At 47.8% G+C, this 24,767-nt stretch overlaps 1 protein-coding gene across 1 annotated transcript in view; it reads right to left on the bottom strand.

The window, feature by feature from the left end:
- Positions 1-24,767, bottom strand: part of PTGIS (prostaglandin I2 synthase) — a 43,992-nt gene that overhangs the window by 2,340 nt on the left and 16,885 nt on the right. The window contains exons 3-9 of the mRNA XM_082271689.1: positions 23,067-23,245; positions 22,770-22,910; positions 11,969-12,114; positions 7,736-7,917; positions 6,294-6,450; positions 5,892-6,073; positions 2,311-2,462 (exon numbers count right to left, since the gene is read on the bottom strand). Of these exons, the coding sequence (XP_082127815.1) occupies positions 2,311-2,462; positions 5,892-6,073; positions 6,294-6,450; positions 7,736-7,917; positions 11,969-12,114; positions 22,770-22,910; positions 23,067-23,245 (1,139 nt within the window). The remainder of the gene's footprint in view (positions 1-2,310; positions 2,463-5,891; positions 6,074-6,293; positions 6,451-7,735; positions 7,918-11,968; positions 12,115-22,769; positions 22,911-23,066; positions 23,246-24,767) is intronic.

The raw sequence follows: 24,767 nt of genomic DNA, 5'->3' as shown, positions 1-24,767 counted from the left end.
TGAAATACGATAACGTTCATGCTGCCAATCAATGCAAAATAATTTTTACCTTGGCAGATTGACAGATTTATCAAATCTGATCAAAATTCATGTAAAGCAATCAGAAGGGAGTTATGGGAATTAATTTTATACATTGTATAGTTGCAGGAAAAAAAAAAAACTAAAAATCAATAACGCATGAAACGCTTTATAATGCATCAAAAGTGCACCACAAAGCATGAAGAAAATGCGATTAAGATGCGATCCTGACCTAAGCTGATTTTCCCTATCTGCCTGTACTGGTGCAGCTTCAAGCTGGCCAGTGCTTGTGACCATTGTGACAACCCTGCACAGGAATCCCCAATGACATTTTTTGTTCCCCATCTGAAAGAATAACATTTGGACTAGGGATCGACCCATTATCGGCAACCCCTAAGTATCGGGGCTGATCTGCACTTTCCCCGATATATCGGAATCGGCCCCTGAGGTTACTGATATTGCCGATATTTCGGAAAAGTGCTTGTACCGGAGTGATGCCTGCAGCTAGACGGTCGGCTGTCTTGTATTGACAACCGATGCGGCTGAGAAGACACTCGGCTGTCATACAAGGAGCGGGAGGGGACTTCCCGCCGCCTTCTGCGGCTCGCCCGGGTCTCCTGTCCCAGGCATCCTACCTGCACGGCCGCCTAAGAGAAGACCCAATCAAAGCCGCATTCGGCTCTGATCGGGTCTCCATGTAAAAAACCCGGAAGTGATGTCATGACGTCACTTCCAGGTTCTGGGCGTCAAAAAAAATGCAAGCATTCAAAACAGACAAACTTGGCGTTTTGAATGCTTTTAAAGAGGAAGTAAACCCTCCTCTACAACTTGTACCTATAGGTGATCCTATGATAAGGGTTACCTATAGGTACTGTAAATATCTCCTAAACATGTACCGTTTAGGAGATATTTACCTTACATGCAGCCAGTGACGTCACTGGCGCATGCGCTCTGAAGGAACGGCCGATCGTGCCGTTCCTTCAGAGCCCCGTGCCGTGACTGTCGGCTCTAGCGCGCATGCGCGGGAGTGACGTCACCGCGGCTCCGGCCAATCAGATGGCCGGATGCCGCGATCCCGGAAGACGGGCGACTAGACATGTCGCCCGTCATAGAGGTGAGTGAGCGGCACGGCGGGGGCTCGTTCTGAGGTAAGTATTGCATAATGAGCTAATATGCGATGCATACTAGCTCATTATGTCTTTCTTTTGCAGGGTGTAAAAAAAAAAAAAAAATAACTCAAACGAGTTTACAACCTCTTTAAGTACAGAGGAGGGGTTTGGGGTCTTTTAGATCCCCAGATCCCTTCACCAGAGTACCTGTACAAATAAATAAATAAATAAATAAAAAAAATGTTTCAGGCCCCGTTCACACTGGGGCGATCCGACTTCCCGGGGCGACCTCCGAGGTCGCGGTGTGAGCAGCACGCCGCGACCTCGGAGCGGCCGGCACGGACTTCATAACATTGAAGTCTATGACGGTCGCTCCGGGTCGCCCCAAAGAAGCTCCGCACCCTTTTTCTAAGTCGGAGCGACTTGTGTCACTCCTACTGGAACGGGTCCGCAGCTTCTCTATGGAAGGCGACCTGTGAGGCGACCAGGTCGCCTCACAGGTCGCCCCAGTGTGAACGGGGACTTAAATGTCCAAAAATATCGTCCGATACCGATATCCGATCACCAAAATATCGGTGTCGTCAATCAGAGGCGTAACTAGAACCTTCAGGGCCCCAGTGCAAGAAACCAGGAAGGGCCCCCCAGACCCCTGGCCGGGCCCTTCCCTTCAAGCCTGGGGCTCTTCCCACTGATCCTGGGGCTCTTTACTCTCGTTACGGGACCCTTTCACAAGTTCTGCAGTGGGCCCCCTTCCTGCCATCTTGGGGCCTCCCCATGGTGGTTGAATGCCAGGACCCGGTTGCAAGTGTGACCTTTGCGATCCTGGAAGTTCACCCACTGGTGTCAGTAGTTTTTATATTTTTTGGTATTTTAATTGTATTATTTTTTATCATTTTATTTAGATTTTTTTTACAATATCACTGACTATGACTCTGTCCATTCAGAAAAGGAAGGAGCTGGTAAATTACATATTTACCGACCCTTACCGGTTCTCTATTGTGACATCCTATCCTATCCAGGTGTACAGGGGAGCCACACAGTCCCCCCTGGAGCATTTGGCCCGGTTGCAGTTGCAACCCCTGTAGTTACGTCCCTGTCGGCAATAAAAAAACAATATCGGTCGATCACTAATTTGGACACAGCGTCACATTGGAAGAAGCCAAAATCTTCTGTAATGTCTTACAGTTTAATGCTGGTGATGGCATGAAAGCGCCCCACGCAGACGTTGGTGCCGGACCCCCACGGCATAGTAAAATGCTTCACCCTTCGGCCCCTCTTGTAGAATTCTCTCTTCTCCGTCCCGTCTGTATTGAGGAAACGGTTGTAGCGGAAGACCTACAAGACAGAAGGTCGGTCAGTTCCTGGCTGGAGTGATGGATGCAAGGTGTCCTTTGCTGAAGTTTTAGATATAACCAATGTGGAAAAAAAATAAAACTAAATAAATTATATAAAATTGAAAGGTAATAGGAAATAGGGGGGTATAGTGCTTCCTCTCGACAAATTGGGTCAACACTGGGCTTTGTGCAATACGAAGAGGCCTCTGCCAGGTGTGCTAAGTCTATGAATGGAGAGCCAAAAATAGAAAAAGCTCAGCTGGTTTATTGGGTCCCTCAGGTGGTGTATCATCTATAAATATCTCCACTCAGCAGGCGTGTGGCCCCGGCGCGCCTATTTTCCAGATGTTCTATTTTCTGCATTTTCACCATTGTCTCCGGGTGGAATTATTCTGTGTTAATAATTGATGGAGCCGATTGGAGAGTTCACCGTGTACGTGAAAACATTGGTGTGACAGATGATGTAGGTAGACGTGTAGGATAATTTCTCAGTATTGTATCACACATTTGATGAATTTGTAGAAGGACCCAGACACAGGAAAAAATTGAGATTTTGTGTGGTTTTTAGAGGAATTTAAAAAAAAATGGCTTTAACCCAAAATGGCGCCCACCTCGTGGATCTCTATACATTGATTGTTCCGAACACACACAGGAAAATTGTGTTGGTGTAAAAGAGCTCAGAACAACGTCTCCTTACTGAGGCATACAGGTGTTCATGAACCATATAAATGGGCTGTGTGGAGTTCTGGAAGAAAGGACAGATAAGGGGATGAGGAGGAAGAAGAGGAAGGAAAGGTGGAGGAAGGAGGATGGTCAGATGAGGGGGGAAGTGGAGGAGGAAGAAGAGGAACTAAAGATGGAGATGAGGGGAGAGGTGGAGGAGGAAGGAAAGGTGAAGGAAAAGGGATGGACAGGTGAGGGGGGAGGTGGAAGAGGAAGAAGGGGAAGGAAAGGTGGAGGCAAACAGACAAACAGATGAGGGGGGGGGGGTGGAGGAGGAAGAAGGGGAAGAAAAGATGAAGGAAAAAGGATGGACAGATGAGGTGGGAGGTGGAGGAGGAAGAAGAGGAAGGAAAGGTAAAGAAAAAGGATGGACAGATGAGGGGGGAGGTGGAGGAGGAAGAAGAGGAAGGAAAGATGGAGGAAAAAGGACAGACAGATGAGGGGGGAGGTGGAGGAGGAAGAAGAGGAAGAAAAGAAAGGTGGAGGAAAAAGGACAGACAGATGAGGGGGGAGGTGGAGGAGGAAGAAGAGGAAGGAAAGGTAAAGAAAAAGGACGGACAGATGAGGGGGGAGGTGGAGGAGGAAGAAGAGGAAGGAAAGATGGAGGAAAAAGGACAGACAGATGAGGGGGAGGTGGAGGAGGAAGAAGGGGAAGGAAAGGTGGAGGAAAAAGGACAGACAGATGAGGGGGGAGGTGGAGGAGGAAGAAGAGGAAGGAAAGGTAAAGAAAAAGGACGGACAGATGAGGGGGAGGTGGAGGAGGAAGAAGAGGAAGGAAAGATGGAGGAAAAAGGACAGACAGATGAGGGGGGAGGTGGAGGAGGAAGAAGAGGAAGAAAAGATGGAGGAAAAAGGACAGACAGATGAGGGGGAGGTGGAGGAGGAAGAAGGGGAAGGAAAGGTGGAGGAAAAAGGACAGACAGATGAGGGGGGAGGTGGAGGAGGAAGAAGAGGAAGGAAAGATGGAGGAAAAAGGACGGACAGAAAGGGGGGAGGTAGGAGAAGGAAGAAGAAGAAGAAGAAGAAGAAGAAGAAGAAGAAGAAGAAGAAGAAGAAGAAGAAGAAGAAGAAGAAGAAGAAGAAGAAGAAGAAAAGGTGGAGGAAAAAGAACAGACAGATGAGGGGGGAGGTGGAGGAGGAAGAAGGGGAAGGAAAAATGAAGGAAAAAGGATAGACAGATGAGGGGGGAGGTAGGAGGAAGAAAAGGAAGAAAAGATGGAGTAAAAAGGACAGACAGATGAGGGGGGAGGTGGAGGAGGAAGAAGAGGAAGGAAAAGTGGAGGAAAAAGGACAGACAGATGAGGGGGGAGGTGGAGGAGGAAGAAGAGGAAGGAAAGGTGGAGGAAAAAGGACAGACAGATGAGGGAGGAGGTGGAGGAGGAAGAAGAGGAAGGAAAGGTGGAGGAAAAAGGACAGACAGATGAGGGGGGAGGTGGAGGAGGAAGAAGAGGAAGGAAAGGTGGAGGAAAAAGGACAGACAGATGAGGGGAGAGGTGGAGGAGGAAGAAGAGGTAGGAAAGGTGGAGGAAAAAGGACAGACAGATAAGGAGGGAGGTGGAGGTGGAAGAAGAGGAAAGAAAGGTAAAGAAAAAGGACAGACAGATGAGGGGGGAGGTGGAGGAGGAAGAAGAGGATGGAAAGGTGGAGGAAAAAGAATGGATAGATGAGGGGGGAGGTGGAGGAGGAAGAAGGGGAAGGAAAGGTGGAGGAAAAAGGACGGACAGATTAAGGGGGAGGTGGAGGAGGAAGAAGAGGAAGGAAAGGTGGAGGAAAAAGGACAGACAGATGAGGTGGAGGAGGAAGAAGGGGAAAGAAAAGGTGAAGGAAAAAGGACAGACAGATGAGGAGGAAGGTGAAAGAGGAAGAAGGGGAAGGAAAGGTAAAGGAAAGAGGACGGACAGATGAGGGGGGAGGTGTAGGAGGAAGAAAGGGAAGGAAAGGTGGAGGAAAAAGGACGGACAGATTAAGGGGGAGGTGGAGGAGGAAGAAGAGGAAGGAAAGGTGGAGGAAAAAGGACAGACAGATGAGGGGGGAGGTGGAGGAGGAAGAAAGGGAAGGAAAGGTGAAGGAAAAAGGACAGACAGATGAGGAGGGAGGTGGAGGAGGAAGAAGAGGAAGGAAATGGTGAAGGAAAAAGGACAGACAGATGAGGGGGGGAGGTGGAGGAGGAAGAAGAAGAAGGAAAGGTGGAGGAAAAAGGACGGACAGATGAGGAGGGAGGTGGAGGAGGAAGAAGGGGAAAGAAAAGGTGAAGGAGAAAAGGACGGACAGACGAGGAGGGAGGTGGAGGAGGAAGAAGGGGAAGGAAAGGTAGAGGAAAAAAGACAGGTGCATGGAGGTGGAGATAGCCAATGGAAATGTGCAGAGGGGACATGTGGAGAGAGGGGATTGGGAGGAAAATAGAACGGGAGGGACAATTACAGGTGGAAGGAGAACGGGAGGGAGAAGTGGGAGCAGGAGAAGAGTGGCGTTAAGAGGAAGGGGACATAGGGGAAAGCCAGGTGGAAGGTAGAAGGGGATAGGATGGAGAGTGGAAAGGACAAGTGGAGGGAAGAGGTGGGTGAGAAGAAGGACAAGATGGGACAGGTGTAAGGGAGGTGAGGGAAGAATAAAAAAAAGAAGAAGAAAAAGCTGGAAGGAGAAGGGGAGAAAGAGGGGTTTGGATATTCATGTAGGACAGGTCAAAAGAATGGAAGATAAGACAAACCTGGGGCTCTGGGTGTATCTCTGGATCCATCTGAGGACTGACATAGGGGAAGAGGCACAGCCTGTCTCCCTTCCTTAGCAGGTACTCCGTGCCGTCCTCCAGCCTTAGCGGCAGCTCAGTCAGCACCTCTCTGGTGATAAAGGGGGCAGCAGTCAGACGCAGACTTTCCTCCAACACACTGTCTGCAAAGAAGGGCAATACTGGTTATCTTATCAACTTACACTGGAGTACATCCAACATTACACGGGGCGTCAGGTACCCCTATGTAACAAGAAAGAAAGAAAGAAAGAAAGAAAGAAAGAAAGAAAGAAAGGTCTGAGGAATATCACCCCCTCCTTGGTCCCCAATTGTCCCTCTTTGGTCATTGAGTGGTCTTTTTGGTCCCTCTTATAATGAACTCACTGAATATTGTTGCACTCTCCAGCGCACTCTGGTCAATCTCCTCTAATCCCGTCACTTTCTGCATCATCGTTTTCAGTTCACCTTCAATGGCCGCCATTGCCTCAGGGTGCTTCAACAGGAACAACAAAAGCCAGAAGGCTGCTGGACCCGCATTACCCTAAAAATAAAGGCCAGGAGAGAATGAACAGCTTCACTTTATTCTGAGTAGGGTGGAGTTTGAAGTGACCCTTCTCTGGTCAAAGGAAAGTCAACCATTGTGGCAGAAGGTAGAACAAAGGGGTAGGAGTGCCACTGTAGACCTCCCTCCACCCTGGGTAACTTATCCTGCCATCAGTTAGCTCGTACAAACTACATTTTCTGCTACCTATAATGCATAATCATGCCGCCATTTTGCTTACAGGGTATTGCTTGTGTGGCATCTGCTGGTCACCAGGAAACCTCTATTGAACGCCACATTAGTTGTATCAGCCAATCAGATTTCAGAAGCCACTCACAATAATCAACCCACAATGGCGGAACCCCCTCCCAATGATCCCATCTGTGCTGCTTCCTAGAAGTGGACATGGAGAGGCAGAGGCGTAACTAGAACATTCAGGGCCACGGTGCAAGAAACCATGAAGGGCCCCACGGACCCCTGGCCAGGGCCCTTCCCTTCAAGCCTGGGGCTCTTCCCAGTGATCCTGGGGCCCTTTACTCTCATTATGGGGCCCTTTATTATGGTCCCGCAGCGGGACCCTTTCACAAGTTCTGCAGTGGGCCCCCTTCCTGCCATCACGGTGGTGGAATGCCAGGGCCCAGTTGCAAGTGTAATCTTTGCAATCCTGGTAGTTCACCCACTGGTGTCAGTAGTTTTTATTTTTTGGTATTTTAATTGTTTTATTTTTTATCATTTTATTTTATTTTTTTACAATGTCATTGACTATGACTCTGTCCATTCAGAAAAGGAAGGAGCTGGTAAATTACATATTTACCGACCCCTTCCTGTTTCTCTATTGTGACACATCATCTGCAGCAGCCGGCAGGAGACGGGAGGGAGCACAGTGGGTGGGGTGGGGGGGGGCAGCACAGTGGGGGGAAAAGGGGACCAGGGGAGCACACAGGGGCCCAGAGACAGCAGAACACAAGTGAACTGGGTAGGAGGAGTGGCAGGGGCAGCATACAGAAGAACCAATCTCCTCCATTTTCCTCCTGCAGCTACAGGAATGGAGGACAGTGATTTCTCTACATGCTGCCCCCGCCACCCCTCCTATCCAGGTGTACAGTGGAGCCGTACAGGCCCCCTGGAGCATGGGGCCCGGTTGCAATTGCAACCCCTGCAACCCCAGTAGTTACACCCCTGTGGAGAGGTACAGGGGTAATCCCTCTGGAATGGACAAGCTCGCTTTGCTGGTTGGTAGGGTTGGACACTGGGAATTCATATATGGGATTTTCTGCTCTCTCACCTGTGTTGCCCACAGTTGCAGTAGCATGGCATGGCTCTGCATGTCTCTGGGCACTTGCAGTTCATCCAGGTGGCGCAGGTAGGCCTCCAGCCAGCCGCTCTGATTGGCTCTTCTCCGCACGGTGTTGGCGTCTAGCAGCTGCCAGAGGTTTTCCTTCAGCAGAGCTGCCTCTTTCTTCTCCGCTGGGAAGGATACAGAGGGGATGTTAAGATAGCAGACTGGCCTTAGAGGGGGGCGGAGGGGGGGGGGGGTTAGAGAACAGTGGAGTATTTGCCAAAAATATTCTCTATGTGGTGACAATTAGAAGCTCTGATACAGAAATTTGAACTTAGACAATGACATTTAGCTGCATTTTTGGTTCTAAGTTTAAAATAAGGGATAATGTGCAAAAACAAACAATCAGCAGCCTTTTTTTACTGATCTGATGGACTGACAGTGAAACAAAAAAATGTAACGCCTGGTTGCTGCAGCAAATTGGTGAGATTGTGTGGAACAATGCTGCCACCTGGTAAAGGATTCCATCATTAAAGTGACAAAGACAAAGATGAGCGCCCTCTGTGCGACTTTCGCTAATCCGTCAGCTGTGTATGGAGTAATGCTGCCCCCTGGTGTCTTATTCCATCATTACACTGTGCTGTCAGCCTGCCACAAGTGCTGTTCACCAGAATTAAAGGCCAAGTGCACTTTATTATCCCCCCCTCCTCGAGGTGCCCTAAATACAAGTGTAACCTGTAACATGAACTTAAAGCCCAAAACATGCATCTAACATTATATTGTAGCTTATCTAATCTCAGATATGATGGCTGCATTCATTTTTTTAAGGCGCTTTCCTTTATTTTCACCTGGTGATCCTGCCAGTAAGTGTTTCCTAACAGAACAAGTTGTCCTGCAGATGCAGCAGCAGAGGGTTGAGACGAACCATTTAGCACTGACAGGGGTCAGCTTTTGAGACAAACCATCTAGCACTGACAGGGGTCCCAACAAAAATCAGCTTTTATCATCTTCAGTTTGTTTGTGTATCTAAAAAAGCGAGTGCAGCTAACATCCCCCCACCCTCCACCCCAGCTGCTGTCCCAAAGGAGCCCCCTCTGCTCATTACCAGGGGGGGGGGCAGGGGGGGGATTTCAATACAAGTGGTTACTGGCCAGATCATCGGGTGAAAAAGGAGAGGAAAGGAAAAAGAAGAGAAAAGAGAGGACAGGAAAGGGAAGGGAAGGAAAAGAAGGGGAAGAAAAGAAAAAAAGGAAAGGAAAAATAAGGGAAAAGAAGGGAAAGGAAAGGGAAGGGAAGAGAAGGAAAGGAACAAGGAAGGGAAAAGAAGGGAAAGGGAAGGAAAGGGAAGGGAATGAAAAAGGAGGGAAAGGAAAAAGAACGGAAAGGAAAGGAAAAAGAACGGAAAGGAAAGGAAAAAAAGGGAGAGGAAAGGAAAAAGAGAAAATATTGGAAAGGAAAGGGAAGGAAAAGCAAAGGAAAAATGAAAGGAAAAATAAGGTAAAAGGAAAAAGGAAGAGAAGGAAAGGAACAAGGAAGGAAAAAAGGAAAAAAGAATGGAAAGGAAAGGAAAAAGGAAAGGAAAAGAAGGGAAAGGAATGAAAAAAAAAGGAAAGGAACAAGAAGGGCAAGGAAAGGGAAGGAAAGGAAAAAGAAGGGAAAAGAAGGGCAAGGAAAGGGAAAAGGAGGAAAGGGAAAAAAAAAGGAGGGGAAAAGAATGGAAAGGAAAGGGAAGAGAGGAAACGAAAAGGAACAAGGAAGGGAAAAAGGGAAGGGAAAAAAAGAGAAAGGGAAGGAAAGGAAAAGAAAAGAAAAGAAAAAGAAGGGAAAGGAAAAAGGAAGGGAAAGGGAAAAGAAGGGAAAGGAAAGGGAAGGGAAAAGAAGGGAACGAAAAAGGAGGGAAAGGAAAGGGAAGGGAATGAAAAAGGAGGGAAAGGAAAGGAAAAAAAAGGAAGGGAAAAAAGGGAGAGGAAAGGAAAAAGAGAAAATATTGGAAAGGAAAGGGAAGGAAAGGAAAACTAAGTGAAAAGAAGGGAAAGCAAAGGAAAAATGAAAGGAAAGGAAAAATAAGGTAAAAGGAAAAGGAAGAGAAGGAAAGGAACAAGGAAGGAAAAAAGGAAAAAGAATGGAAAGGAAAGGAAAAAAGGAAAGGAAAAGAAGGGAAAGGAACGAAAAAAAAAAAAAAAAAAAAGGAAAGGAAAAAGAAGGGCAAGGAAAGGGAAGGAAAGGAAAAAGAAGGGAAAGGAAAGGGAAGGAAAGGCAAAATAGGGAAAAAGGGGAGAGGAAAGGAAAAAGAAGAGAAAATAAGGGAAAGGAAAGGAAAAAGAAGGGAAAGGAAAATAAAAGAAAAGAAAAGGAAAGTGAAAATGAAAAAGAAGGTAAGGGAAGGAAAAGGAAAAGAAAAAGAAGGAAAGGGAAAGTAAAAAGAAAAAAAAAAGAGAAGGGAAAAAGAAGGTAAGGGAAGGGAAAGGAAAGGGAAAGGAAAAAGAAGTGAAGGGAAAGCAAAGGAAAGGGAAGAAAGGAAAAAGCATGTAACACCGCCAGCATTAAAAGCAATACTAAACAGAAAGATGTGAAACTTTCTGCCCTGCGCCATTATATTGTACAGAGCGGTCCCATACCTCCTCCTCAGGCTGTCCCCCGCTGCCTGCTCCACTTTAATCCGGGTGGCCCCATAGCAAGCCAAGAACTGATCACCAGAATAAGCACCGATACCAGCATTCAGCACTGGCTGCCAGCACAACCTTTTTTTTTTTTTTTTAAACACCAGGGCTTTTTTTCCTCCTCTGACGATAGGTGCAGGTACTCCTTGTCTCCTCCCCCTAACCACCTCTGAGCACTGTCCCTTGGTTCCACCCCCTACCTAGAGAATACAGATCCAAGTATAATTTTTTGGGGGCTTGTATGGAACTTGCAGCTATCAACAAAGGATCGCCCCCTAGCAAAATACACCCAGCAACAATAGATCCACCCCAGCAACAATAGCTCCACCCCAGCAACAATATATCTGCCAGTACCCAGCATCAATAGACTCGCCAGCAGCAATAGACGCCCCCCTCAACAGTAGATCTCTCCCATTAACAATTGGGCCCCCAGAAACAATAGATCTCCCACACCAACAGACCTCTTCAGCAACGATAGATGCCCCCAGCGACAATAGCGCCCCCAGCAGCAATAGCGCCCTCCAGCATCCCTTGTCATAATATACATTCAGAGCTGGAGGTGCCGGAACTGCGTTCCCCCACAAGCACCGATTACCAGCAGTCAGCACTGTCCAGCAGTGCTCTCAGGGTTGTTGTGTTTTGGATCAGTAAACATACTTTCTACACAAACAACATAGTTACATAGTTACATAGTTAGTGAGGTTGAAAAAAGACATCAGTCCATCCAGTTCAACCTATAAACCTTTACTGGTCCATTTTTACATGGAGTTAGGCTGGCCATAGGTGGTTCCAATCTCAGCCAGTTCAGCAGGAACCAGCCGAGATTTGAACCTTGTATGGGCAGGGCCATCTTACCGAATGGGCGCGCTGGGCAGTTGCCCAGGGGCCCTACTTTCCCGGGGGGGCCCCACCTGCCCAGCGACCCAGCCCCAGCCAAGCATTAGTTCCCATTCCCGTGTGCATCCCGCCGCCTAACTTAGCAGGTGGCAAGCGCCTGTCGGCCCTGCGTTGCTGTCAGGCCACTTTGGCCATGGAGGGGGAGCCCACAACTGCAGGAATGCCACGGGAACAGGCGCACACAGGACAGTCGAGTCTGACTCCCGTCCATGTGTGTGTTCAACCCAACCGCCAAACTTGGAAGCTGTCATTAGCCTGGCACTGCTCTATCAATAAATATCGCCTTATCAGTAATTAGCATTTTTATTCTCGTGGGTGATTGTGTAGGCATTGCCCGAGGCCCTTTAATGCTCTTGAGATGGCACTGTTTATGGGCAGGCTGAATGTACCAGGTTGATCGATCAACTTGCGTCCAACTTGAGATTATCGCTAGCAGCACCTATAGCCTCTTACAATAATCACTGTGTTCTCCCTGCGGGGACGGCTTCCCCCGGCAGGAGCAGAAAATTGCTTGGAAGGAGGGACTCCCCTGTCAGTGTTGATGGAGAAATCGTGAAAATTTCTTTCCTGTGGTTGCATGAAAGAAAAGAACTTACAGGGACACCCTGCAGATGTATAAAAGTGATGCAGACAGAATCTTCCCTCACCGTGAAATGTCCCTTTTCAGGTGTGATGCCCCTACCTGCAGAGAGCGCGCCACGGGCGCTCTTCATCAGCAGCTGATCAAGCTTCCGGAATTCTCTGTACACGTGGAGCGAGTGTTGTAAATCCCTCCCTGGTGCCGACATCTGTTCTGACTCCGACCCAAATAATGTCAGAAATCCGGCCCTGAAAGACAGAAAAGGTGGCGGTGAACTCCCTGCAGACAAGACGCACTTTCTGGGCTAAGAAAACAAGCTGCGCGATACTGATTCAACATCCGCTCTACTGGTCAACTGATGGGCAGATGATTCAACGATCATTCTGCTGGTAACTGACATCATGATTGATCCAACATCTGCTCTACTGGTGAATGGATGGGCAGATGATTCAACGATCATTCTGCTGGTAACTGACATCATGATTGATCCAACATCTGCTCTACTGGTGAATCACCCAAACATAAACTCTGTTGGAAAATTTAGTGAATTAAATGTAGTGCTCGCCCCCACAATGACCGCCAATTTCCCCATGTTCTTTTTCTCGATTAGTGTAGAGCAGGGGTGTATTTTGGTTTTGTGCTGCCCTAGGTAAGACTAGGGCGCCCTCCTCCAGGGGAGGGCTGGGCCAGGGGGGCAATTGCCCCCCCCCCCCCCGGGCCGCTCTAATGTCCTGTGAAAAAGCTGCACTGCTTCTGCCACAGACATTCCTAAAGGATTCCTGGTGAAGAGAAGTAAAAAGTCTCCACTGTTGACCTACTGAGTGTGGGATGAAGACAAGGACAGATCCCAGGCCCCTCCCAGCATGGATGATGTAAACTGTGTCTGAGCAGAGGCCAGTTCTGGAGACTCTCTTCCCCCCAGCCAGCCCCGACCGAGTTGTCATAGCTACCCCAAACCGCTCCCCGCTAGCCAGGTTGAGAAACCGGATTTGGTAAGTGAGTAGAGAGTACCTGGAGTGGAATGGAATGGGGGTCAGGAGGAGGCCGGGAAGAGAGTGGGGGAGGGGCCGAGTCGCTGCCCCATGAGCCTCTGGTTTGTACTTGCCCCCTTGGCCGCAAGTTGCCAGTCAGTCCCTGCCCCCCTCACCCAAATCTAAATTTGCCCCACCCTTTGTGGCCAGTGGGAGTAAACAGTACCCCACCTTTGGTATTAGTGGGAGGAATAGTGCCCAGTCTGTGCCGGTGGGTGTTTATAGTGCCCGATTGTTGGTGTCAGTGGCAGGAATAATGCCTCAAGATAAAGGCAAGCATAGGGCTACATCTGGCCCCCAGTCACAGTTTGGAGACCACTGGTCGGGTGGGGGGGGAGGGTTGGTTTGTCCTTTTATGCTTTATTGCAGATTAAATTGGGTCCTTTGGAGAGATCTGTGGGATAGTCCATCAACACTGTAGAATAGTAAGCTGCTCTTTGTCGACACTTCCCAACATAGTCCCTTTAAAAGAAGCCCAAGGCAGAAGCAAAACTGTAGGGTTGTTGTAGGCTTAGTCTCAGTCCAGGGGCAATCACTGGCACTTTTGCACCAGGGAGTGCAACAAAACCATCACTAGTATTCTCAGCACAGGTCTGTACTCACAATGTCCCTGGATAATTTGTTGCCTCCTTCCAATATCAGCCAGACATTCACCCTTGAGCTCCCCAAGACCAGATTCTTAGTGAAATCCCTTGATCAATTCCAAGGATTAGGGGCGTTGCTAGGTGGGAAAAAGATCAGGGGCTTCAGCCCTTAGGTAAGTTTAATAACCCCTCCCACATTTTAAAGTAAGTCCCATCCATTGCCCCATAATAATCTATAGAAACACCTATACTCTGGCTATAAAGATAGCCTTATTTGTAAGGTCAATAATTCATTTAGCAAACAGGAAAACAATTGACTTATTGATATGTAGCACTGCCCCCTAGAGGACTGCTGGATTGTTCACTCTGGGATCCCCCTGGGTTACCGTTAGCAACTGCAGCATGCACAATTTAACTCTTTACTCTCTGGCTCAGTCAATGAACAGTCTAGGGAAAGTGATGGGGAACCTTGGCACCCCAGATGTTTTGGAACTACATTTCCCAAGATGCTCATGCACTCTGCAGTGTAGCTGAGCATCATGGAAAATGTAGTTCCAAAATATCTGGGGTGCCAAGGTTCCCCATCACTGGGCTAGGGGATGTAGTTGTTTTTGTGGTTTTATTAAAATTAGGGATGGGAGAAGGGAAGAGTGGGATACCCAACTTGAACTATTTACAACAGATGAGGACTCCCGTCTGAAGATGCAGCCAGGCTGCTGATTCACCTTGCCACTTAGATGAAGTTAGAATTAAGTCTCTATGTGGATGACTTGTTGGGATGAATTATCTTCGGGATACACACCTAGTACCCCCTTTCACTCCCCCTGCTGACACCCATCCTCTGACTATTCTATATCGGGATGGCCCCCCTCAGGTCAGGCCCCTAGACACGATCCCCTGTACTCATGATACTGTTTTTTTGAGGGTCTCCAGTGTCTCTACCCCTTCAGTCAGCTCTCATGGACCTCTGGGCTCAGCTCCTTCCTTCTGGTCCCCAGGCTGACTGCCTGTGACCACGTGCCACTGCCACAGAGGAGGAGACAGCCACCACCCTCCCTCCGGGACTCTGCTCACCAGCCAAAGACCCCGCAGCACATGTGCTCCTGGCTTTTATACCACACCCCACAATGCACCGAGACAATCAGTCTGTGCCAATCACTGGGGCTGTATCAAAGCCTGTGTAGCCATTGGTCAGATTTCCTCCACTGTCCAATATGCCTCCCTATTAGACCACTGTGAAACACTCCCCAGACCAGATGAATTACACACTGAGCATCATGAGCAGACCTAACTCACAGATCCTGCTCTCTGGTAGGCAGAAAGCAATATAGATTTCCCTGCTGCTCCTCTGATAGGCAGACAGAGCCAAAAACTATACTCTCTCACCAGCACCTACCTAGGAGGGTGCTACAGCTAACTCTTAATTTTTTTTTTCATACCTTTAATAGAAAAACGACATATGAAATCTGGCTAGTCGATACAATAATCACTGTACATAAATTTTAAAAATATGACCCCGTTAGTTGTCCTGCGCACCCACTGCTATAAAATAATAATTTTGAAAAAAAGCTATTTGATGCGTTTATGTTTAATATTTTTCAATGCAAACTCAAATTGACGTGAACAGACTTGTAGCTTATTACACACCCTTAATGACAGGATCTATAGCAGGAACTGAATTATTATTACAAGTGTGTGTGTGTGGCTGTGTTTTCCATATCGATGCAATCCGACTGCAATACTGATGTAGTAACACCATTTTGAAATATTACTGTTCCCCATTTCCATACACTAATCAAAGTAGCATTAACAGTGACAGGCAGGCTGAGTCACCTCTACTCCCAGGGCTCAGGCAGGTACGTGCAGCAGGCCAGGTAGAAAGCTCCTCAGACTTGCGGTGGGTGCTTGACACTCCTTGTATGCTCCCTTCCATAGGCTCTGAGCAGGGGCTGACTGGCAACTTTTGGCCCAGGGGGCAAGTACAAACCAGGAGCCCATTAGGCAGTGACCAGGCCCCCCCCCCCTCCCACTCTCCCTCTTCCTGGCCTCCTCCTGACCCCCATTCCAGGCTGAAGTTCCACTCCAGGTACTCTCTACTCATTGGCCGAACTTGGGGCTGGCGGGGGAGGAGAGTCTCCAGTGGGGTATGGAGCCGGCCTCTGTTCAGACACAGTTTACACCATCCATGCGGGGGGGTGAATGCGCTCTGTCCTTGTCTCCATCCCGCACTCAGTAGGTCAGTAGTAGGAAAATTTTACTTCTCTTTACCAGGAATCCTTTAGGCATGTCTGTGGCAGAAGTGGTGTAGCCTTTTTATGGAGCATCAGAGTGGCCTGGGGGGCAATTAATTGCCCCCCTGCCCCCTGGCCCAGTCCTCCCCTGGCTCTGAGCCGCGCTGCCGAAGATGGAGGCATTGGAGGGAGGTGGGTGAAGCCAATTCTAGGTGTGGAGTAGGAATTAAAATCCTCCTCCGCTCTGAATGCTGGGGCCTCGCTCTCTCCTGGCTGTCACTTGACAACAGTGACGTCACTGGTTGCTAGACGCCAGTCGATACTAGCAACCAGTGCAACGGGTTGGGCAGTAGAGGCCCAGCAGAGCGGAGGATCGGATTGGCCCTGGCGTGGACTCACTCGAGACTAATAATTATAAACCAGCACCACAAGACCCGGGGATTTTTGGAGGCCCATTAAGGGCTATAGCCCGGGTCAGCCTCCCCTCCTGACGCCACTGCCAAGGATTCTCAGAAAATAGGCCCCCTAGAGCTGTCCTAGCTGGGACCTAGATGAGCACATGTAGTTGAGCTAGCCAGGATGTCAGCAGCGCTGGGGACTTCTCCTCCTGGACAAGACCCTACTGCCTCAGACAATTTATGTGCTCCTCAGCCAACTACAGGGGATGTCTCCCCACCGATTAGCTGGGGCTTCATAAATATCCAGACCGCTCATTTTACTTACTCCACTCCTATGTTCTGGAGCCTTCAAGAAGGCAGGGAGATGCAATCAAACCTGTGAGACCCAGGTCAGCCCAATCAACCAACAACTGTTCCACAGATTACAGAGGAGCCCAAAAAGAACTACAATTTACGTAACACCCTCGCACCCAACTAGGAAGGTGCTATATCAAGGATCCAACATCATTTCTGCTCGTGAATGGATGGAATGAATGATCCTACATCCACTCAGCTAGTTAACCCATGTAGTGAATAATCAGCCATCTACTCTGCTGGTGAGCCAACATGGTGAATAATCCAATGTCTGCTCTGCCGGTAAAGTGTTGGAGTGAACAATAATCCAATGTCTGATCTGCCAGTAAAGTGTTGGAATGAACAGTCCAACATCTACTTTGCTGGTGAATGGATGGGCAAATGATCCGACAATCATTCTGCTGGTGGACGGACATGATACAACACCATCTCTGCTGGCAAATGTACAGGGCGAATGAGCCAACACGCACTCCATTGGCAAATTTACTGAACTAGTGATCCAACACCCACCCTGCTGGTGAATGGATGGAATGAATGATCCTACAACAGCTCAGCTAATTAACCGACTTGGTGACGAATCAGACATCTGCTCTGCTAGTAACTTTGTGAATGATTCAACATCGAATCTGCTGGTAACCTGACGTGGTGAATGATCCAATTTCGGTACTGCCGGTGAATCAACAGGGCGAATGACTCAACATTCGCTGCTGCTGAATTGACGAGGGGGAACGATCCCCCATCCACTTTGCTGGTGACGTATGTAGCACTACTCCGGTGGGAGCTGCTTAAAGCGGGTTCCCCTGGGTTACCCATAGTAACAACTTTTAAATTCTTATTACTTTAAGTGTTTGGCTCAGTCAGCAAACAGTCCAGGGGATTTGGTTTTTGTTGTTTTTATTTTAGAACTTGGGATGGGAGAAGGGATGAGTGGGATACTCCAGTTTTGTAACTATGCACAACTTGAGGACTTCTAACTATGTTGAATGCGGGAAGGCCGCTGCTTCACCTTGCCACTGAAGTGAAGTGTATGAAAGGCAAACTACTTGGTAGATTACTCTTCAGGGTTCTACCTGGCACCCTCTTTACTCACTAACGGTGTGAGTTGACCTTCTGTCCTCTGACCTCACTGGAGTGGTCCCCTTCCTGGCAAGCCCCCTGGTACTCACGGACAATATTTTTCCCAGGTGACTCTGCCTGCAGCTCCACCGTCAGCTTTTCCAGGACCTTCAAGGCTCAGCTCCACACCTGGTTCACTAGGCCGACTGCCTGTGACCACTTTCCTCAGACTGCAGAAGGAGAGACAGCCGTCACCCTTCTCCTGGGACTCTGCTTCCCACCAAAGACGCCCTGTCACATGTGCCCTCAGGTTTTATGGTCAATCCCAGGATGCACTGCGGTGGTGCCCTCCCACTGGGACTGCCACAAAACCCAGTGTGTCACTGGCTGGGTTTCCTCCACTGTCCAACAGGCTCCCATATTGGATACAGTGAGGACCAAGTGACTCACACCTGGACACATGTAACAGGAATAACTAACAGATCAGGCTCCCCTGATAAACAGATGGAGCAAACAAATATTTTACCTAGCACCTACCTAGGAGGGTGCTACACGTACATCTGCTCTACTATCCTGTCTGCTGGATTCTAATCTGCCAGTTTGCCCAATATTCACTTAGTTTCCATTTTTTTTTTTGTTTTTTAGAAGGAATAAATTGTAACCAGGTTTAAAGATCATTATTAGTAACTATATAGCACCATTATTTCCTCCTCTCCTTCCTGTACAGAGTAATAAATACAATGCAGGAAGGTAGTGCAGGTAATACATTACATAAATAATAGGAGAGCAGTACACAATCTGCTTATTACATAATAAAGTAATTAATCACTTGATGTGGAAATCTCCCAGAACTCCATGCTTCATTTATTCCTGCTATATTTCCTCTTTGTGGACCAAGTTATTCTAATAATTGTTAAGAGAATGCAGAATGAAACTCTTCTTCTATGGAGACCTTCCATGGTGAGTTTCTGTAGGACACCCATTAGGAAAGGTGATGAATGGCAACCACTTACCGATTCTTTGCCGGTGAGTGTGACAAACTCTTTGGGTCAGCCAGAGGCGGAAGCCTTGCTGTGCACCCCAAGAGGAGCCTAGCCACTGTGCAGAAGATAGCAGGACACCCTATCAATGAATTTATCATTGAAATGTGGGCGGGGCTGGTCTTTGTTGGCGTTTTCCTCAACATGCGGCCTTGCCAGTGACTTCATCTGATGGTCTCAATAAACCAATTACAATAGTTTTTTGGTCATTATAAGACTAAAAACAAAAATTATTGAAAAAGATAACAGATTTGAAAAACCATGTACACAATATAGGGGGTAGACCTGTGCAGAACAGAAACATTTGTTTCATATAGATGCGTTATGTTACAAATTTATGAATTCCAATTTTGAATTGATCAAATTATATTTATATACACAGTGCTCAGCACAAATGAGTACACCCCTTTTGAAAAGTAATATCAATATCTCAATGAACACAAGAACGATTTCCAAAATTTTGACAAAACTGAGTTTTATAGAACATTTGCTTAGCTCCATTACATGAAAGTGTAGCACCCTCCTAGGTAGGTGCTAGAAGAGTATTATTTTGGGTCTTTAGGCTTACAAGAGAGGATTGCCTGGTAAATTTAGATTGCTCTTTGCCTACCAGAAAGCAAGGACCCATTGGTAGGGTCTACTTATGGTGCTCAGGTGCAACTCAGCTTGTCTGAAATGTTTCACACTGGTCCAGTAGGGAGGCATATTGGACAGTGGGAGGAAACCTGACAAGTGAGGGCACAGGCATTGTTACAGCCCTGGCGATTGGCAGAGGAAAGTGCCTCGGCGCATGCTAGGTGACTGTGTAAATGCCAAGGGCTCATGTGCTCGGGGTCTTCGGCTAGAGAGCAGGGTCCCAGTGGGGGAGGCTGCCTCAGGTAGTCAAACTGAGGGCTTGAAGGTCAGATAGGAGATGAACCCAGATGTCCTGCAGAGCTGACAACTACCTGTTCTGGAGGATATACCTTACTATATATTGGTAATATCTATATAGTAAGGTATATCCTCCAGGTAGTAGTTGTACTCTCTTGTAGTATATAGTATTCCCTGTAATGTGTATATAGTCTATATACATATTACAGGGAACACTATATACTACAAGAGAGTACAACTACTGCCTGGAGTATATACCTTACTATATACATATTACAGGGACCAATATATACTACAAGAGACAACTGCCTGGAGTATATACCTTACTATATACATATTACAGGGACCAATATATACTACAAGAGACAACTACCTGGAGGATATACCTTACTATATACATATTACATGGAAAACTATATACTACAAGAGACTCTTGTAGTATATAGTGTTCCCTGTAATATGTATATAGTAAGGTATATACTCCAGGTAGTTGTACTCTCTTGTAGTATATATTGGTCCCTGTAATATGTATATAAGAAGGTATATACTCCAGGTCAGGTAGTTGTGCTCTCTTGCCATGATGAATGCATGTCCTCGCTCACCTCCTCCGGACTCCTCTCCGCCCCGCCCTCTTCCTCCAGGCGCCCCACCCATTGGCCGCCGGGCTATCACTGCCCTGCAGGGGGCCCCAGTGCACTGCATTGCCCAGGGGCCTATAAGGCTCTTAAGATGGCACTGGGAGACACTGGAAAGGATCTGATTCTGCCTACAGTGAGTACAGATCTGTGCCATTGGGTCAGTCATGTGAAGGCCACCCATTCAGTGGAAGAGTCAGTGGATGGGGATTCTAGGATGCTAGAGGGTGTCCTGAAGATAAAGTAGTTGCATCAAGTCTGCTGCTAGAGAGAGCAAGAGGACTTCATTCTTCCATACAAGTGTCTGCTTCCACAAATAACCTGGTGAGGGCAAGTGAGAGTTGTCCTTATCTACTGCGAATAGTTCAGTTGGAGTATCCCACTATTCCCTTCTCCCATCCAAGTTCCACAATAAATACAAAACCAAATCCCCTGGACTGTTTACGGAGTAACAAGCAAACGGGAATAAGGATAGATGTGCGAAAAATCCCCTAGTGACTGTCTGCAGATAATCAGAGGAGACCCAAGAAGTCATCACACAGCAAGACCTACGGGGACAGTGCTACAAAAGTAAGGTTAATAATTTAGGTTAGATTACAAAGTCCTCAGTTTTACTCAAATTAGTTGATGCAAAAATACACCCCAAAACAAAAACAACTACATCTTTTTGTATGACCTCCATGATTTGAAAGGGCAGCACCAAGTCTTCTAGGCATGGAATGAACAACTTGGCGTCAAATTGCAACATCTATCTTTTTCTATTCTTCAAGAACGACCTTTTAGAGCCCTGGATGCTGGATGGAGAGGGATGCTCAACTTGTCTCTTCAGAATTCCCCATAGGCGTTGGATTGGGTTCAGATCAGGAGACATACTTGGCCACTGAATCACTTTCACCATGTTCTTCTTCAGAATTGCAACAGCGGCCTTAGAGTCCATTCACACTGGCACGACTTGTCAGGCGACTTGGTCAGCCTGATAAGTCGTGCACCGTCGCTCCCACTGAGTAGTACAGGACCCGTACTAATAGGAGCGACACAAGTCGCTCCGACTTAGAATAAGGGTCCTGTACTACTTCGGGGCGACCTGGAGGCGACTTGCATTGACTTCCATTATGTGAAGTCCGTGCAAGTTGCGCCGAAGTCGCGCTGCACGCGACTTCACAGGTTGCCCCTGAAGTCGGAGCGACCTAATGTGAACGGGGGCTCAGATGTGTGTTTTGGATCATAGGGGTTTATTTACTAAAGGCAAATCCACTGTGCACTACAAGTACATTTGGAAGTACAGATGCTGTAGATCCAAGGGGGAGCTACCTCCAAGGCTTCCCCCTCATTTCAGATCTTCCCCTCAGATCTACAGCGACTGCACTTCCAAGTGCACAGTGGATTTGTATTTGGCCCCTTTTACAAAGGCGGTCCAATCAGGCCCACCTGTCAGTTTTTTCAGGCGGACCTGATCAGATGCTCCATGCACCCTTATGGAGCAGCGGATGTCAGCGGTGACATGTCCGCTGACACCCGCTGCTATCCGATCCTGTCTGTGAAATCCAGACAGATGGAAACCCTATTTTCCATCTGTCTGGAGGATCGGATCGGATGAAAATGGACAGGCGCTCCGTTTTCATCCGATCTCCCATAGAGGAGAGCGGGGATCAGACAGGTCTGTCTCTGCAAAGTAAGTGGAGACAGACCTGTCATCCACCTGGATTGATCCCAGCTAAGCAAAAACGGAAAAGCCCATGTGAAAGGATCCTTAGGTAAATAAACCCCACTGTCATGTTGGAAAAGTGCACAACGACCATGGGCACGGGGTGTTGGTAGCATCTTCTCTTCTTTCAATAGAGAGAAGTACATCTGTGAATTCATGATACATTATATATTATATATATATATATATATATATATATACACACACCTGTATATATATATATATATATATATATATATAATGATCAACCGATTTGAGTTCTGTGGGAAGAATAACTGGTTGTTAAGGAGCGGGCTGGGAAGGCGGCCACTGCGTCCTTAACAACCGATGACTCATCAGCTGTCAGCTGAAATGTAAACAAAAGAATGCTGGCGAGGAAAAAAATAATTCAGAACCCCCCCCCAAATCTATACCAGACCCTTATCTTACCATGAAAGGTCTAATCCATACCAGGCCACATGCCCTCAACATGCGGGGGGGGGGGGCTTTTGGGACAGGCCCTGCCCCCCCCCCTCACCACAAAGTACCTTCTCTCCCATGTTGATGAGGACAAGGGCCTCTTTCCCACAACCCTAGCTGGTTTTTTTTAAGGGTCTGGGAGGGGGGCTTATCAGAATGTGGAACCCCCCAGCTCTGCCCCCACCAAGTGAAAAGGTATGAGACAGAAGTGTCATTCTGAAAATTTGGTTAGAAAAATGAATATACGAATCCAAATTAAATGAATTTCAACTAAATTTGTTACCATTTTATTCGGAGATTCAGATACATTCGAATAACCGGAAATTCAGAACTAAATGAATTGCAAATGTCTAATAGGGGCAGCAGTAGAACACCTTTACCTAGTTCCTCAGGGGCGGGGCAGCAGTTTACCTTCCCCCTTCAGTTCACCACTCCAGAGAGCCCCTGCCCTGTCAACACTGTTCTTACAACCTCTCCAAACTGTGGTTTGGCATGTCCCACTTATGAGATATTTATAATGTAATTAAAAGGAAATACCTTAACATGACACCGTATGTGAAGTTGAAGAGGCCATCTTCCCTCCACGTTGTTGCTGACACGTTGCTGTCGTTCAGTATGACGGACAGGTTTCTGAACATTGATCTCTTCAGGCTCGGCAAGTTCTGGTTCTGTAGATGTCTAGAACACAAATAATTAAAGGAATCTCTGCTCAGAAATCACTTCCATACCCAATAATTCACAATATAAGGCCATGGTGGCCACCAAATTGGAAACCCCCCACCAGCCACCAGTTAAGCAGGAACTTGCAATCTACTTTTTGCTTGTTATACTTACGGTTTTAGCATGGCCTTTTCTGCTGCGGCATCATAATCTGGCAGCGTGACATTGAACATTCGCTCCATTAAAATCTTGGCGTATTTCCCAAAGTCCAACTTGTCGCTGGACTCCCAGACAACGTGGTCATAGGAGAGCGGATCCAGGAGAACGGTGACAAATCTCCCAGCCACCTGGACCTGGTGGGAATAGAGAGGACAGCGTCAGATGACGACACGTGGAGGAATGGCGGTACTGACACTGATAAGAGTTTACTCTGCACCATGACATCTCTACATACTACTAACATTCCAACCCACCCCCAGAGGAATTTGTCTAAGACCCCCCCTTTATCCCTCTTCTTTTCTTTTTGAGAGATTTGTTTGTTCTCAGCTATAATCTCCGGAACCTTCTGGAAGATTTTCCTTAATCTGAACATATTTCAGAAATGACGCTCTGCGAGTTTCTTTTCTCACAAAAGGAGATTTTCCTCCTGTGAGACAAGAAGAGGATTAACTGACACCAATGAGGAGCGGAGAAGCTGGGAGAGGATTTCTTCTGACATTTCCAGTGATCCTCACCCAATTTCAGCGTGATAGGAGTACGGCACCCTCACCGCCCCATTATAAATCAAACTATGCAACCACACCATTACACAACCCGACTGTACAACTACATAACCATGCTGTACAACCACACTGCTTCATTGTATCACAACTACACCACAGCCACCCTGCACCACCCTACCACACATCCACCCTGCACCATTCTACCACACAACCACCCTGCACCACCCTACCACACAACTACCCTGCACCATTCTACCACACAACCACCCAGCACCATTCTATCACACAACTACCCTGCACCACCCTACCACACATCCACCCTGCACCACCCTACCACACAACCACCCAGCACCATTCTATCACACAACTACCCTGCACCACCCTACCACACATCCACCCTGCACCACCCTACCACACAACCACCCTGCACCATTCTACCACACAACCGCCCTGCACCACCCTACCACACAACCACCCTGCACCACCCTACCACACAACTACCCTGCACCATTCTACCACACAACCACCCAGCACCATTCTACCACACAACCACCCAGCACCATTCTATCACACAACTACCCTGCACCACCCTACCACACATCCACCCTGCACTATTCTACCACACAACCACCCTGCACCATTCTACCACACAACTACCCAGCACCATTCTACCACACAACCACCCAGCACCATTCTATCACACAACTACCCTGCACCACCCTACCACACATCCACCCTGCACTATTCTACCACACAACCACCCTGCACCATTCTACCACACAACTACCCTGCACCATTCTACCACACAACCGCCCTGCACCACCCTACCACACAACCACCCTGCACCACCCTACCACACAACCACCCTGCACCACCCTACCACACAACCACCCTGCACCATTCTACCACACAACCACCCTGCACCACCCTACAACACAACTACCCTGCACCATTCTACCACACAACCACCCTGCACCACCCTACCACACAACCACCCTGCACCACCCTACCACACAACTACCCTGCACCACCCTACCACACAACTACCCTGCACCACCCTACCAAACAACCACCCTGCACCATTCTACCACACAACCACCCTGCACCATTCTACCACACAACTACCCTGCACCATTCTACCACACAACCACCC

Source organism: Pelophylax lessonae (assembly GCF_965119305.1).
Source record: "Pelophylax lessonae genome assembly, chromosome: 11".
Classification (NCBI taxonomy): Eukaryota; Metazoa; Chordata; class Amphibia; order Anura; family Ranidae; genus Pelophylax; species Pelophylax lessonae.
This window is presented reverse-complemented; position numbering and strand designations above follow the sequence as displayed.